Source organism: Hippocampus bargibanti, linkage group LG01 (genome assembly GCF_051943395.1).
Source record: "Hippocampus bargibanti isolate YZ-2025 linkage group LG01, ASM5194339v1, whole genome shotgun sequence".
Taxonomy (NCBI): Eukaryota; Metazoa; Chordata; class Actinopteri; order Syngnathiformes; family Syngnathidae; genus Hippocampus; species Hippocampus bargibanti.
In genome coordinates this window covers 35,433,733-35,450,320 of record NC_142734.1, presented here as the reverse complement: position 1 = coordinate 35,450,320, position 16,588 = coordinate 35,433,733, and the positions used below count along the sequence as shown (strand labels likewise).

General features: G+C 43.4%; 1 protein-coding gene across 2 annotated transcripts; it reads left to right on the top strand.

The window, feature by feature from the left end:
* Positions 1-1,474: 1,474 nt before the first annotated feature.
* Positions 1,475-14,838, top strand: mbd6 (methyl-CpG binding domain protein 6). Of its 2 annotated transcripts, none has more exons than XM_089013591.1 (13): positions 1,475-1,717; positions 2,625-2,832; positions 3,746-3,885; positions 4,392-4,494; positions 5,201-5,372; positions 5,632-8,055; positions 8,750-9,702; positions 10,113-10,221; positions 10,321-10,466; positions 11,384-12,088; positions 12,784-12,836; positions 12,920-12,992; positions 13,471-14,838. In XM_089013591.1, exons 3-13 carry the CDS (start codon positions 3,770-3,772, stop codon positions 13,540-13,542), a joined length of 4,926 nt encoding a protein of 1,641 aa, XP_088869717.1. In that variant the 5' UTR covers positions 1,475-1,717; positions 2,625-2,832; positions 3,746-3,769; the 3' UTR covers positions 13,543-14,838. The 2 variants fall into 2 exon arrangements, with proteins under 2 accessions (XP_088869717.1, XP_088869727.1); XM_089013601.1 differs by lacking the exon at positions 1,475-1,717 and adding an exon at positions 1,728-2,026.
* Positions 14,839-16,588: the final 1,750 nt, after the last annotated feature.

The following is a 16,588-nucleotide window of genomic DNA, read 5'->3' as shown; positions in this document are numbered from 1 at the left end:
GACCCCCAGACTGTGGTCCGAGGATCAGGAGAAATTAGATACCTTCTCTATCCCTCCATTTTCGTCACATGTCCCCTTTCACCTATTTGAAATGTTTGGCCAGCCAAGCCTACAAACATATCCATTTTTTTCTACTCATTGACAAACAAATCACAAATATCACTTCCTGCCATCAAATCAGGAATTCAGTTTGTGGAAATTCTTCTGTTGTACCGTTGAACCTCTATAGAGTCCACAATAACAATTTATATTAAACATACAAAAAAACTGTACTTTTGGAATACGTATTCTCGTTTTTTGTTATGTATTTTATTCTTAGGCAACGTTGGTCACCTGTCTAGGGACTGCAGATCAAAAATAGCCTTTTTGGCTATTCCTGGGACAAATATTGTTTACTCATAATACTGTCCTTAAGATATGCATGTGTGTGCATTTTGCCTTTTTTTCTTTTGGCTTTATTGCAATACTAAAACAGCACATTCAATTATTGACATTAAAACCTAAGTAGTGTTGAGAGTCTTCATTTAACCTACGATGTAAGTTTCTGGAATGTGGGAGGAAACCCGAGTACCCGGAGTAACGCCACGTACTCGCAGGCACAAGGAGAAAATGCACACAAGAAGGCCAGAGGCGGTATCGAACCTCATGCCTCTGCGCTGTGAGGTCAACATACCAACCACTGGTCCACCCATTTTCAAATACAGTACCCTAATCCTAGTTACAAATATAATAGGCATGACCAGACTATTAGTCTAATACATAACTATTTTTTTATGAATGAACTACAATATGGCTACTTTACCCATTATTATTATTAATGATTTGTTCACTCATTATTAAGAATAAACAACCAGATCACATCGTCTGTTAATAAATTAATATAATTGGATGATATGGGTTACCTGTGCAACAAAAACAAGCATGGACGTGGTGGGGTTGGAAAAAAGTAATTTGACAACTTTATAATCTAATATTTCAACAAGTGGAGAATTACCATCAAAATTGAAAACCTGATGAAATAACAGTTCATATGTAAAGGATTGTATGGCATACTATTATATTTTTAGATTTTTTTTTTTAATAGTTTGCACTGTGTACAGTTATTTTATGAAACTTTTTTTGGGCAGTTGCAGATTTCAGTCAGGTTTTGTGCAGTTTCATTACATTTCAGTCTCCTGACATTTTCTTTTGTGCATAAATACGTACTTTGTTTTATCTTTTGACCCCCACGCCCACTCCTTTCAATTTTGCTGCTGTAGATTGCACATTTCCCCATTATGGGAGTATTAAAGGCTTTCTGATTTTATAAACAAGCGCTTATCGCGTCAAGCATTCAGATGAATATTCATTCATTATAAAATGATCATTTTTCGCCTGCCATTTATGTGCTGACGATTTTATCCCAAAGCGCAGTTATTATTCCTCACTGCATTGGCCATGTCCACTTGGAAGGTGACAAAGCTCCCGTTGCATGTTGGGTACAATCCTCCCTGAGCTCCGAGTACGCATGCGCGGTTGGAAAGTCCATTATTTATTTATTTTTGGCTGGGAATGTAAAAAAAAAACAAGGCAACTGTGAATTTGGGATTACATGGCTCGCGATGGTTATGGGAATATATCTGCATGCAAGACGGCCTATAGAAATAGTGAGACGAAAACAACGTCTTGCATGAGTCATCGGGGCAGCCTCCACTCTTGTCGGGACACTCCGAATCAAGTAAATTCAGTCAGCTATCTATGCTTCGCCCGTCTCTGTGCTCGCTTTTAGCCTCCATTTCCCAAGGCGCAGTCAAATTGCGGCGTTATTGCCCTTTGTCTGTTAACTGAACTTGCATACGTTGTTCACACGTCGGCCGCTCGTCGCGGTTTGACGCGAGTTACGCTGGAAGTGTTTCTTGATGTTTGTGTCAACGTTGTGTCCGTCAAAAAGCAATCATTAGCTAACCAGCTAACTTGATTCTCCCGCGAGCCAGCAAAGGGAAGACTTCAAAACTTCGCCAACACAGAGAGCCTGACGCCGAGAAAGGTAGATAGGTTGACCCCTGTCGTCCCCGGAACATTTCTGTGCTTTAGTGAGCAATCAATTTCACGTATTTCTAACTGCGTGTCTGTCGGTCAGTCGCGTGTACATATTGCCGTGGCTAATGTGCAAGAGTTTAGTGCGCCTGACAGCTGTCACGACAACACTGCAAAGTGGACGCGTTTGCTAGCTTAGCTATTAGCCTAGCATTTTAGCCTGTCGTGTCAGCCGGAGTGTTTAGATTCTTCATTTACCCCGACCCGACACTTTGGACTCTTATTTTGGCACTGTGGCATAATTCCATTTGTTAGGCACGTCTAACAGTGCTTGCTTTAAACGTGTACATTAATTGTTGTGTATGCGATTTATTTATACGGCTGGACACCCACTAAAAGATAGGCCTATATTTTAACACACCACATCCCACCTAAAAGTAGCGGCAATATGTGAGGAACTTCCAATGTTTTTCTCTTCTTTGCGAGAACGGACTATTATATTTTAATGTCTATGATCTAAATAAAACGTGCATTTGGTAATCTTCCAAATGGTCTGCTACTGTGGGACTTCCCATGTTACATAATCCACCTCCACACTTCTGTTGCAGGATCATCATCCTCATATCAGCTCCTCCTTGGATGTGAACTGAATAAACATTTTTTTCATCCTTCGTGGCAGAGGCCCGGCAGGGCGGGGGACACTTTGGACGTTGGGTCAGATTAACTGGCAATCTGTGTGCTTCTACCCCATCAGCATGTTCATCCGAGAGTCAATACCCTAGCCAAACCCGAGCCTGGCTTCACAAAGATGACAAGGTATTTTTATTTACATCTTAATCTTCTAGTTAATAATGTTTTAATCCTCGTGATGACTGGATAAGTCTACAGTTATTATTTCAGAAATATAATGTGAGTACGCTGCTTACACTGTCACCATAATAAAACAATTAGCTGTACAGACTGTGTATTAATGGATTCATGTTACATGTGCACCTGCCAGTTTTTCTCGGCACTGTGCATTTTGGTGATTCAGAATTCTAAATGTGTAGAGTTATAAGCTGCAAAAAAACACCCATATTTGCCTAAAAAGTGGCATCACATTGGAGCATCGAATCACACGTAAGTTTTTTGCAGAACCATTTTTTCATGTGACTCATATTATAATTATTTAGTATAATGCTATAGTACAACTCAGAACCCAAGATTCTTTCATATGTGGATACAAGTTGGATATGTATTCAACATAACTGGAGACTGGATGCCCAGGTTCCAATCATCCGTCCTATAAATCATTAAGAGGCAACAAAAATCACAATTGATTGACAAAGCAAAAATGAATGGCGTACAAAGGAGCAGAACTGGTTGTCACTCAGTCACAGGACACATAATGGAGACAAATAACCACACCCACCTTCACACCATCACCTAGTGGGAACAGATCCCACGTTGTGTACCACTGCACTATCCATGACTATTTCTACAAAAGTAACATAAAATGTACTTGGCCACACTGTATGTATGTATGTGTTTGTGTGTATGCATATGCCTCATGTGAGATCATTGTTCAAAATCTGTACCACATATAACGTAACCCCACCCCAAACTTGATTCAAACAAAAATATTGTACGTTTAAAGTCGGTAGACTCTGTAACTATACTTGTCAAAGAGCTGTAATGGTTTGAATTTTTAAATGTCATTTAATGTAATTTATTATTTTTGTATATCAAGCCGCTGGCAGGCTGCAGCTACAGAATGATGGGCGGAAGTGACACTGGCAGTGGGGACAAGGATGAAGTCGTCACCTCTGCCGTACATGTCCCAATCGGCTGGCAGAGGAGAGTGCATGGCGGCCAGGTTGTGTATCTCAGGTGTGTTGATTATATAGATGAAAATGTGGCGGTCGACAATGCTTTGTATTCAGGCAACGTCATCCAAATTGTGGCATTCTCATTGTACATGTAGCCCATTTTATTTAATTAATATTTTTTGTGAATCGAAGTTGTCAAAACCCTTTTTTTATAATTAATTAATCTTTTCTCCTTAGTGGACAGGCACACACACACTTTTTCGCTCTGCGCCTTTTTCTATCGTAGAGATGGTCCCAGTCCGATCACCTGGATTACCATTGTTTCCAATCCTTAAACCCAAACTATATACATACTATAGTCTCAACTTTGCATTACAGATGAGCGGTCGCCATGTGTTTTCGTCGCATGCTGTTGTTGTACCATGGATGTGGTGACAAAACAATCCAATCACTATTAGCCGAAGGTTCTAAATTACTGCAACTTTGACTTGAACCACTTAAGCCATGCTAGATATCAGTCAAATGAGAACTACTAATTTGCACGTGCATATCTGTATGTTTATATAGTCCCAGTGGAACTTCTCTGTCCTCCCTGGATGAGGTGAAGACCTACCTGTTGACTGATGGTACTTGTAAATGTGGTCTGGAGTGCCCGCTTATCATCAGCAAGGTAAACCTGGTTGCTTCGGTTATCGTGTATTTTGCTAGAATTGGGCAAAAAGATGGAAACATTGACTGACTGTGCGTAGCTCAATTAGTCAAAGTCTGACGTAACAGATAACGGTCACCTTTCTGAGCACTGTTGTAGTCCCTTTTAGCAAAAACTCCCTTTACATGATCACGTATGACAAAATATGAGGAGATTTATGGCTTTACACCTCCAAGCCATTCAGTGTTGGTTCATACAATTGTCCATTTCAGATAAATACCATAGTAACAATCTTGAACCAATTTCAACTGCTGTTGTGCAAATTAGAATTATCTGGAAAGTAAAAGGGACATTGTGAAGAAAATGCCAGTGGCGCTTGTCCTTGTCATTAGTAGCCTTGAGGCAATCTCAGTCGCTCGCAACAATTGTTGTTCAGGTAGCATAGCTCCTCACGGGGGTACATGCATACACGCAGTGGGCAGGGTGTTTGCTGTGGCAGCCACACTTGTGGGACTTCATGTTTTGTTACATCACAGTGTTGTCTAATGACCTGATTTGGATCTCAAGGAAAAGCATCAGCAATTTATCGTTCTGGTGATGACTGCATTTCATCTAAATCATTGCTATATTTTTTTTCTATGCCTTGAGTTGTTCAGGCACTGAACTATTGTATAAAGAATATACTTTAGTGTCAGGACAATAACACTCTTTTATTTTCCTCTAACAGGTTTTCAACTTTACATTGGGAGTAAAGGTTGAGCAGCACAAGCAGCCCCAAGGCAAAGCAGAGCAGGACATGACCAAACTGTGTAACCATCGCAGGAAAGTGGTGGCAATGGCCGCTCTGTGTCGCAGTATGCAGGCGTCACACCTGCCTTTTGGTCACCTCCATAACCCGGGTAAGACCTACCAATCAAGAAATTGGCTAGTTATAATACATAAACATATACAAAACAATGTCCAACGATGGGGGACAGAATGGTATCGTGGATGTGAAGAGAAAGCAAAGCTAAAGCTAAACTCCATCTGATTGTTATTTTGAAAACGTTTAATATCCGTCACTGTGATTGTGCAGCCGATTGTAGTAAGAGGTTGTCATAAAAACAAAATGTTTGATCATTTTCAATCAACAACTATTTTTTCTCTTATTTTTTTCAGAGGTGAGCAAGGGAGTGGGCAATTGCATCCCAAAGAGGACTCTTGTTGAGCATAAAGAAGAGGACCGAGGCACTTACCATCCCAAATTTCGTCCGTCTCCTGCGCCACCTCAGAATAACGGCCACCCTAACCCCAGCGCCAGCCCCAATTCCTCTCACAAGTTTATTTATCCTTATAATGGTTCCTCCCCGGGTGCTCACACGGGTGGAAACCCTCACCATTCCCTTGATGCTCTACGGAGGCTTCAGCATCCTCCTCTTTCTCAAACTGTGCCCTTGACCACTTCCAGCAGCCCCCCGTTCTCTGCTTACCATGTTGCCCAAAGGTCACCCCACACTCCCACTCCTCAAAACCTCAGTCAAGGTCAGAAAATGCCCCAAACCCCTGAAACACCCGCCTCTCCTCTCCTAAGGCCCCTATCGTCCCCTCCTTGCTCTTCTCCCAAAAGCTTTGTCATAGGAGCAAGAGCTTCACAGACTCAAGCGCAGCATCCGCACGGGGTCATATGTGGAGGCTCTCCCCTCTCGCCGTCCCCCATCCTCTCCCCCGCTGTCCAAAACATGAATTCTGTGTCTCCTCAGCAGCGGCCCCACTACCCTCCGGCCTCCCCTTCTCGTGTCTCTGATCTGGGTGGGGGCTCCACTACAACGGTTGAAGGCCTGACAGCAAATAATTTCTCACGGAGGAGGAAGTCCTGCTCTTCCTCTCCACACTCCCCTCTGCCTTGTGGTTCGCCAACCCCAGGCCCCCACATCTTCAAGTTTAAGCTGGAAGACATCTTGGAGCAGTTTAAGAACTCTGGCAACAGTAGCACTAATAACCACCGCCTGGCAAACCCTACGACCCCCAGCACATTGACTAACCAAAGCAGTCACAGTCCTCATGCTCCCTCACCGAAACCCGCAAACAGTACAGCATGTCTCGGCGCAGTACCGCCAGGTTTCGGCTTGAATCCCGCGGGGATTTCCAACACGAGTGTGACACCATTTTTGAACCACCACAGTCACAAGGGCCAACTGCCGCCCTCAACTTCTTTTCCCGCAAGTAGTCTGCTCTCCGCGGCTGCAAAAGCTCAGCTGGTTAGCCAGGTAACCCATGACCAGGGCTCGAATGCGGCCCGCGGCCAACCAAATGTGTCCTCCTCCTTGGAAGTTGTGACGAAGACACAGCAAAGACAGTCGACAAAGGTAACAAACAGCACTTTAAAAAACAGCCACCTTTCCTCCCCTGCCTCTAGGCCTCATTATCCCGCTCTAGCAGCAGCAGCAGCAGCATCTTCTGTCCTCTTTCCTTCACCCCAGTCCCTAGCCCAGTCCCTGGCGTCTTCCTTGCCCCAACTGCCTCCTAAAACAGAACAAAACGCATCGCACAGGAAAAGGAGGCGGCGATCTCCCATAGTTGTGAGCACGATCAAAGACACGGCGCAGTTGGCCAACGGGCCGCAGAAGACCCAGCCGGGAGAATGTGTCTCTGCTATTGCTCTCAACCTCTCACCTTTGGCTTTCCCTCGCTCCGTCTCTGCCTCTACATCAGATGCGCAGAATGCGAATAGTGTCACGCCCCAGCTCCACCATCATCTCCCACAGGGGCAGACATCCAAGTTCTTGGCTTTCAAACAGACGGCAAATCTTTCGGGAACTCCTCGACGGGCAGAAGCCTTGGATATCACTACAGGTTTGGCACCAACATCTCTTAGCTTGGATCCTCCGACTCAGCCCCTTTCTGCTCTTTTGCACTTACTCAGTGTACAGAATGCTCAGGCCGCAGCCTCGGCTTCGAACCCTGCTCCAGCTCATTTGGGATCTTTGCCTATAGAAGGGGGTGGTCACACTAAGACGCAGAGTCCCACACCATCGTCCTCTCCTACATCCCCTCATTCCAGTGGCAAACACCCGCAGTCTCCGTCACCGTGCCGAACCAGTAACACTAATCTCATATCGTTGGTTCCAGAGATGCTTTCTCCCACTCGCACCTCCACTCATTTCAGTTCCGTGCAGTCGCAATCTTACTCTGTGAGATTAAGTCCTCGACAAAGACATTCTTCTACATCCTCAATGTTGTCACGCTCCAATTTAGCTTCACACAACATCAGCGGCCCATCTGTGTCACGTGTGTCACCAACTCCACTTGACAGGCATCATCCAACTGAGAATCACATTCAAGCAACTGACACTGTTTTCCGGACGCTTTCACCAGAAGCAACGCCACAAAGCATGATCTGTAATGATCCGTCAACAACAGCAGACCCGAGTCATCCGCAAAGCGACGCATCCGTGGCATTATCCACCTCACCAAAGCCACTTGATCTCAGCAATCATGTTCTAGCCCTTCTTGCAGCATCCTCCTCCGAACGGCAGGAGGAACGCAGCTTAGCTGACCCTACAACGGCTATAGTGATGTCTTCCCACGAAAATCATTCTCCGGGTGAGTAATCTTCACAGGAATTATGTATATACCAAAAACATCCACCTAGCCATCTTTTTTCAGAACCGTTTATCGTCACGAGGGTATCAGCCATGCTGGGGCCTATCCCAGTTATCTTCGGCTAATAGGCAGGATACACCCAGGATTCCTCGCTGGAGTCACACTGGGCACACAAGGATGAGCAACCATTCACATGATGAGAAAAAAAAGGCTTTGTAGCAAAAAGATGGCTTAGGAAATTAAATTGTCAGTCTTTATTTAGACTGGGGTTTCACAAACAAAAAAATCTGTAATGCATCTTTAACTCATTCACTGCCAGACATGTGCAGAAATGTGTCCACTCCAGTGCCAGGGTTTTTGTCATTTTCACTCAAATTCCAGGATCCACAGAATATTGAGTTTTAGGACTACATAAACATTCAATACAGCGTAGGAAACCTTATACTTTTCTTTCATCACAAAAAAAAGTTACTTCCTAAATCATATGGGTCTGGAGTAATATGAGGTGCAAGTGGGGGCGGCTGGGCAAAAGGCAAATGCTGCCCCCTCCTGGGATTGAAGAAAACATTGCCAGAGGTTTATTGGCACCCTCTAAAAAAACTAAAACCCCAACAAATTCAGGAATGACGCTCCACGTCATATTTTCAAGTCATTTACATTTGTGGTTAAGATGTTTTTGCTTGTTCTTTTCCAGGTTCCGGTGACTCGGACCGTGAGGTCTTGAAGAACTCTGCTTCAACAAAATCTGTGACGCCCACCAGGTCGGAGGTGGTCGCCTCTTGTCAGCTTGGGGAGGTCCGTCCTCAGACACCTACAGCTATGAGCGACTCGACGGCCCCTTTACCTCTGGCAGAGGCCTTCCCTTTCATGAACCAAGATCAGCTCCTTCAGCTGCTGTCTTCCACAGGAGGTCTGCCATCCATCCTGGACCCTACTGTCCTGTCCTCATTACACCTCGGAGGGGTGTGGTTGGGCGGGCAAAATGCACAGACACCTTCCACCGCTGCAAGCCAAAATCTTGTCGAGCAACAGCCATTATTGATCCAACCCGACACGCAGCAGCAAAGCCAGGATCAGCAACAGAAGCAACAACAGATAAACAGTAATCCTCTCTTTCCGTTGTTGCCTCTGTTGAGCGGCGTGCAAGGGGACATACCTCTTAATCTGTTGGGACTTCTAAACCCAATCCCACCTCCGGCGTCAGCTTCTGCCGCCGGACAGGAATCTGAATTGGGGCTAACAGAAAAAACAAGTCACCAAGCTCTGCTTATGGCGTCCTTGTTGCTTGGGCAACACCAGGTGCCTTTGTTACCCCTATCTGGACTGAGTCAGGTGGGTCCGGTCAGCTTGGAGGTTCCTCTTCAGCAGTCGCCGCAGATCCCCGCCACTTTGGAGGGACTCACGTTGGATAAGGCCGCCGCTCTCCTGGATCCGTCAACTCTTCACGGGCCGGGGCTTCTGGAAGTCACCCAGGGCCTTCCCCTCCCGCCTGGAGTGGAGGGGTCTGTCCAAGCTCTGCAATCCTTGCTCCTTCCTCCTCACCCGGCTACCTTCCTACCTTTTAGCCCCGCCCTCCTTACAGCCGCTCTAAACACAGCTGATTTGCCCCATACTCAGTTAACTCCTATTCAGCATACCCAACCTCAGGTAGGCTGCACGTCTCCTTGGTTCTTTCCTCTTGGCTTGTTTTAATTTCCTTCGATAAGCACTGATTTACTGAACCTTATTTGATTTAGTAATGGTTTCATGTGAATACAGAAAAAGTCATTTTTGTTGTTGACCACCACATATAACGGCAGTTCCACTTTGTTCTTTAATTCTAAAATGTAAATTTTCACTCTTTTACTGTTAGTGTTATGGTGCTGTGAAAAAAATATTTGCCCTCTTCCTGACTCCTTTGATCTTTGCATGTTCATCACGTCCAAATGTTTCAGTCAGTTCTTCAAATATTTTTAATATAGGAAATACAAAATACAGTTTGTAAATGCCTACTTGATTTATTTAGGCACCGTTTTATTACACAATTCAAATTTGATCAGTGCATTGTGGTCTTCCAGGAACTGTCAGATGCTGGTGTGGACACCCTCATCCCCCTTTCTCTCCAAGGCAAGGAAAACCCCATTCTCCAGCAATTACTTCCCACTTTGCTTAACCCTGCTGTGTTAGGTGAGTCACAAGCAACATACATCTGAGGCTCAATGTCCCGTATCACTAATGCCCACGAATATTAACCCATGAAATTATTGACGGAATACTGCTTTCTAGGAGACATTTCTGGCATTGCTGGTCTCCATAACATGGTGGGTATTGGAGCCGGTTCCATACTCCTGCCCTCAGTCCAGACCTCATCTTTAGGAATGCCTCTCCTGCAAGGTCCTGATGGGACCATCAACTTGCTCAACAACATTCAGGTAACTAAATGACATGCGGCTTACAAACTTAATTGGTTACCAGAAAGTGTGTGTAAGGCGAAAAGTTCGTCTTCCAAAAATTTATTTCTCATAGGAAACCATTAAAAATGAGAAGAATCCGTTCCCAGGTCCCCATAAAACATGTTTGACTAAATAAGCCTTTAAACTACACAAAATATACCTTATTGTATGTATAATAAATGATATTGTATTTTAATTCAAGGAATAAACTACTGTATAATAAAGTGCTTTTAATTACGTTTGTGATGGTCGTTGATGTAGTTGCTTTGCTTTTTCGGCGATAATACCGTCACTCACATTGTCCCCTGCTAACTGCTATTCGTTAATCCGAATCAACAGAAGATTTTCAGCCTCTTTTATTGCTTGAGACCGTTGCTTAGACAACACAGAAACACCCTTTGCCACTCGTAGCAATGGTTGACTTAGCGTACTGGGACGCTAAGTCACACAAACACACACCTCGTTCGTGTTTTCAATGATCTTCTTCTTCTCGACCGTAGTTTTCTTTTGTGTCCTTTTTGGTTTAACACTAGCCTGCTCTGGGGTCTTTTTCGGTTTCATAATGGCAAAAGTACTCCACTTGATAGCAAACTATGTCTGCACTCAAAGGGGGTGTGGAAAACTTCATTGGCATAATTCCCCAATACTATGGGGTCACTTTCTTTTCAGCACTGTATATTAAGTAATTGCTGTTAAGCAACAACTAACTTGACATACAGTTGTGAGAAGTTAATGCACGTCTCTGAGTTGATCGATAAAATGTGACTTTTGGTCACTTAACAATGTGAGATGGAATTTAAAACGATCACAGATAAAACCTTCCAGAGTTCGGCCAGCCTGACCAAGTGCGTTCGCGCACTTATTTGAAACTTGTATTTTTGCTTTTCTACTTTCAGCTGAATCTTGCACCCTCCTCTGAAGGAGATAAGTCTGACTCGTTGCAGGAAACACAGAGCCCCGCCTCTCACTGTGACATTCCAGCCTCTCAGATCTCCCCTGAAGAGGTCACTAGTCCGCTTCCAACACCCACCCAAGAAACAAGCCGACCACCACATCGAGGGTCTGATAGCAGGCCAGTTATTGACCCCTACACCTCTTTTATGGATACAATTTACACCTCCTTCCTTCAAATTAACGCTAAAGAGCAGGAAGATGGGGTCCACTCTGGGCCATCTGACCCGACATCACCTTTCTGTGCCTTACCGCCTGTCACTTTCCCTATGGAGCACCACACTGTCTCCTCACCTGCCCCAACTCAGCACCAGGCGAGCGCCCCGGTCTCCCTTAGCCCACGGCGAGCTTGCTCCCTGCGAAACCCAGACTTGTCGCGCCTCAATTTGGAAGCCGCAGCTCATTCTCCAGCCCAGGGTACACCCAAACCCACCGAGGATGTGGCCACATCACCCTTGCAAAGAAAAACAGTCATGGTGGAGGGGCACACCCATCCAGAGCCCCCTTTACCATCCATATACTTGGAGGAAGCAAAAACGGACTGTACTGGTGTGGATAGACAGGCAGGTTATCTGAATCCCGGGGACGGTTGCAGTGGGAGACCGCATAAGGATGCTCCTGGGACATTGTTGCACAGTGAACAGGGAAGGGTAAGTGTCTTGTTTGTTTTTTTTTTAAAGGACAACCGACACCACTTTTTTGGTTCCTAACTGTCATCAGAAAAACGTTTTATAGCATCTAAAATACCTCAAACACACAGGATGATATTTTTAGTCAAATGCGAAACACCAAAGCTCCGTGGAAATGGGCTGATTCTTTCCTTTGAATTTTTGTCAGAAAATATCAAATAATTGCTCAGTGCAACACCCAACGATTCACCATACGTATGAATACAATAATATTTCTAAGCGGCAAATTGCCAAATTCGTTTGGCAATTTGCATACTCGGCAGCCAATCAGAAGCCTGTTTCGTGCTTCGGACTACACCGTGACTGAAAAGTGTACTTGAGAGTTTTGCAAGCCATTTAGAAAGATAAGTCCACGTGGCTTGTAGCGGTTTGCTTATAGCTTTTGCTTTATTGAATAAAACAAAAGTTTGATTTGAAAAAAAATATTGTTATTTATTTATTTTTTTCTTGAAGAAGTTGTGGGCCACCCGGGCCGAGGCGTTTTCAAAGTTGTGCGCCCAACGTAAAAATCTTACGCCTCCGGGCAGACGTTATTTCAAACACTGTTTGAACGTATTTTTTTTTCCAATATTCAGTCAACTGTTTGATTGTAATGGTGCAATTTTAAATATCTGACCAACCATGTCATTGTGCTGCCTTTTTTTTTTTTAACCAAGGAACAATCAGGAACTGCGCCTGGAGTCCGTCGAGGGAGAAAAAGAAAACAGACGTAAGTTGAATTGTCAGTCATTCGTGAACTGTTTTTCATTGTGTGTTTTTGTGTTTTCACTGATTTCATCCTTTGTGCGTCAGGCTGCAGAATGTGTTGGAGGACTTCAGAGACGTTGATGCTACAACAGCACTCGAACAAACCAACGCTACTACGGTATGACTTGTTTATTGCCGCAATTAGGGACAGCACACTTGATGCACAATTGATTAAAGGATCACAGAAGTTTAAAGGACAACCGACGTCGCCGGACAAGTTGTTTCCATAATTTGTAAAATCACTTCAAATGACTTCTACTGAGCGTATTTTATAGTAATTTGTGAAGGAGTATCCTGGCGTGACATCACGAACAAGGAGGCGGGACCTTCTGAAACCGGCCACTTCCGGGTACAATTTGAAGTAGTTTTTGGACACTTAAGTCATTTTTATTGGTGTATCGCATTTGACTAAAAATATCATCCTGCGTGTTTTGGGTATTTTAGATGCTATAAAACATTTTTCGGATTTCAGTTAGGAAGCAAAAAAGTGGTGTCGGTTGTCCTTTAAAAAAGCAATTTTTCTCCCTCAGTTTATTCCCATATTTTTGTGTACATTTGTACCTTGAATAATCCCCTCCCCCTCCCTCCTGTCGCAGACGGCCCTTTTGAAGCCCGACACATCACTCCGAGGCAGAAGGAGACGAGGGGTGAGGTCTCAGAGGCAGTGATTGGTGCAGAGCGCTGTCAGTCAAATTTAAAGACTACACTTCCTGAGTATCCCAATCCACATCACTTTTTTTGCGTCATTCTCAGTCAACTGCACTAATCATGCCGTTCATGTTAAACAATGCCATGAAAATCAGTGGAAAACTGTGCGGAAATTTTTTTTAATGTGGCTATTTTCTCACTCTTAGGTCTAGTTAACACAATAATGGTTGTGCTGGTGTGATCACAGCTCTCTTCACAATGTTAGCGTCATCTTTTTCTTTTAAACACAGAAAAACAAGTACTGTTCTCATGTATGTGTTACTGTGAGTCGCAATGAAGCCCGTCTACTTGAACCATGCTCTCTGTGGAAAGTGTGGATGTAACTGTATGTACGTATGTATGTATGTATGTGTGTGTGTGTGCGCGTGTGTGTCTATTTTAGTATGTTGATTGTGTAGGACAACAGAGCTATTACTGAGCCCCTCACTCGTGCTTTAGTTGAAATTCTGATCATGTTATGGATGAGACCATCTGTTTCAAGGACAACCGACGTCTCCGGACAAGTTGTGTCCATAATTTGTAAGATGGCTTCAAATGACTTCTACTGAGCGTATTTTACATAGATTCCACCGCATATAGCTATATTTTACATTTTAAGACTCGCGCTGAATATTCCGGAAGTCTGGTTTTTGAGTTGGTGACGAGTTCTCACCCTACGTCACTGAAGGAACGCCCCTGACCGAAAAAAAGGACACGTTGTGGCAGTCCTTCCATCACATCACGTCAATGCATTTTGCTGTACTTGTTTGGTCTGAAAACTTTGTGTTGCACCAAAAAGAGGCAGAAAATGGCGACAAAGCTCCATGTAAGGAATCAGCCTGTGGAATCGGGCTGATTAATTCCTTACACGGACCTCTGCCACCATCTTCTGCATTTTCTGTGACACTACACGTCAGTCTTGAGCCATCAAAATGAGCCAGAAAACCTTCTTTAATCGATTGCAAACATGTATGCTTTCCTCTTTAGAACTATTTCATAACTAGATGCGTAACAAGAAAGCATATTCTCCAAATCTGAAGCCATTGTTTTGATTCTCGAGCAAGACAAGACGTCTTGGCGTGACGTCACGAACAAGGGGGCGGGACCTTCTGAAACTGGCCATTTCCGGTTTCATTTTGAAGTCGTTTTTGGACACTTGAAGTCATTTTTATTGGTATTTTAGATGCTACAAAACGTTTTTCTGATGTCAGTTAGCAAACAAAAAAAGTGATGTCGGTTGTCCTTTAAAAAAAGAAAGGACTCTATAAGGCACACACTCCTAATGTTTTCAGATGGTGCTGAAAACGTAGATGTGTCATTTTTCTTCTTTTTTCTTTTGTAGTATAAAGCATCTGTATTTGGGTTTCTTTGACTTCCTTCCTTGAGTAGACAGCCATCCGTTATGTAGCCTCTTTGTCATGAACAAAATAGGGATTGCTAAAAGCAGGAGCGGCGATAGCTCGGGTATTTGATGAGTCTGCCTAACTGTAGAAAATATCCTTACACTGCCCTTACCTTGATATACTGGCATCTCACGCTGTATTTAACAGAAAAAAAAGAAGAAAAAAGAAAATTATGCAATTTCTATACACTTGGAGATTTGTATATATGTACAATTAATGTGTTTTATTATTTTATATGGTTTAGAGAAAAGAGATGAGTGCAAACAATTGTGAATTTTCTGGGAGTATTTTTCACATACTACATCCTGGCTTTCAATACTTATGTTTAAAAAAATGCCATTAAATTGTGGACTGTAGCTTTCTTTTTTATATGGGAGTCTTTTTTTATTTAATATTAAAACTATTTACAGAAACATGCGGTGTTGATTTTGTTTATACACACTTAAGATGTGTTTTTGTTGTTGCTGTGGTAATTGGTGTATGTTAATATTTTTGCAATGTTTTATTTGGTAAGAATTAAGTAAAATAACTGCATTATTTATTATGTGACTGTAAGATAAAGCATCTTCAATTACTTTGAAGTTCTGTTTGTGATGTAATGTAGGGAAAGAGATGCCCATTCACGGCAAGATCAGAGCATTGTCATCAATTGGTGAGTACAGTTTTTGCTTTTTTGAATGTTGCTGTGCCGATGACCGTTTTTTTGTTTGGGAGCCTTTTACTGAGCGAGTTGCTTGTTCTGTAGCCACAAAGGGACATAAGGCTTCTTGTGCCGGTCCCAAGCCCGGATAAATACAGAGGGTTGTGTCAGGAAGGGTATCCGACTTAAAAGCTTGGCCAAAACAAACATGCGGATCAAACCTCTCAAGATGGAGGACACTGATTCGATCCCTTGAAGGGAAAAACCGAAAGGAAAAGACGTTTTATTTGGCCTCACTGAAATCATCGCTTCGGTATAAATGCTGATGATGAAACGCTGCATCACCGCGCCTGCTGCTTGCGCTGTCTAACGTATCTAGAGAATCAAGATGAGCTGTATCTTTTCAATAAGAAGGATGCTGAGCCATGGTGACGAGGTGCGTATAGCCATGTATCCATGTAGACACTGCCTTGACCAGATTGGTCTATTGAGAAACTAGTAAATCCACCATATTGAATGTGGCAGATCTGCCCATAAACAACCTATGCAAGTCAATAGATAACCTTTTAAGCAGGTGATACCCCAGTACAAAGCAAAAAAAAAAACAACAAAACTGGATACCTAATTCACGCGTTTGCATCTGACGCAAACAAATACAATTGGAAAATTGGGTTGCCACAACAGATTACTTGCCAGATTTGTTTGCTTTATTTTTTATGATTGTTATTTTAATGCACTCTTACGAATAATAATACATTTCATTTCTAAGCGCCTTTCAAAACTCAAGGTCACTTTACAGTCACAGGCTCGTTTTTTTCTGCGGGTGAGAAGCGGCAGCCACATGCGCCAGCGTTCAGGAAACCCGGAAGTAACTCAAACAAATAGAACGCAAGCTAGAAAGTTAGCTAACAAGCTACATAGCCATATAGCTAATAAATAGCGGGCTACGTAGCTAGCTAGCTAGACAGATAGCCAATAGATAGC

Excerpts from the sequence above, each read along its gene's own strand:
- mbd6 (XM_089013591.1), top strand. The coding sequence starts at position 3,770 with ATGATGGGCGGAAGTGACACTGGCAGTGGGGACAAGGATGAAGTCGTC. Across the intron at positions 4,495-5,200 it reads GCCCGCTTATCATCAGCAAG|GTTTTCAACTTTACATTGGG; the intron begins GTAAACCTGGTT and ends TTCCTCTAACAG. Across the intron at positions 5,373-5,631 it reads TGGTCACCTCCATAACCCGG|AGGTGAGCAAGGGAGTGGGC; the intron begins GTAAGACCTACC and ends TATTTTTTTCAG.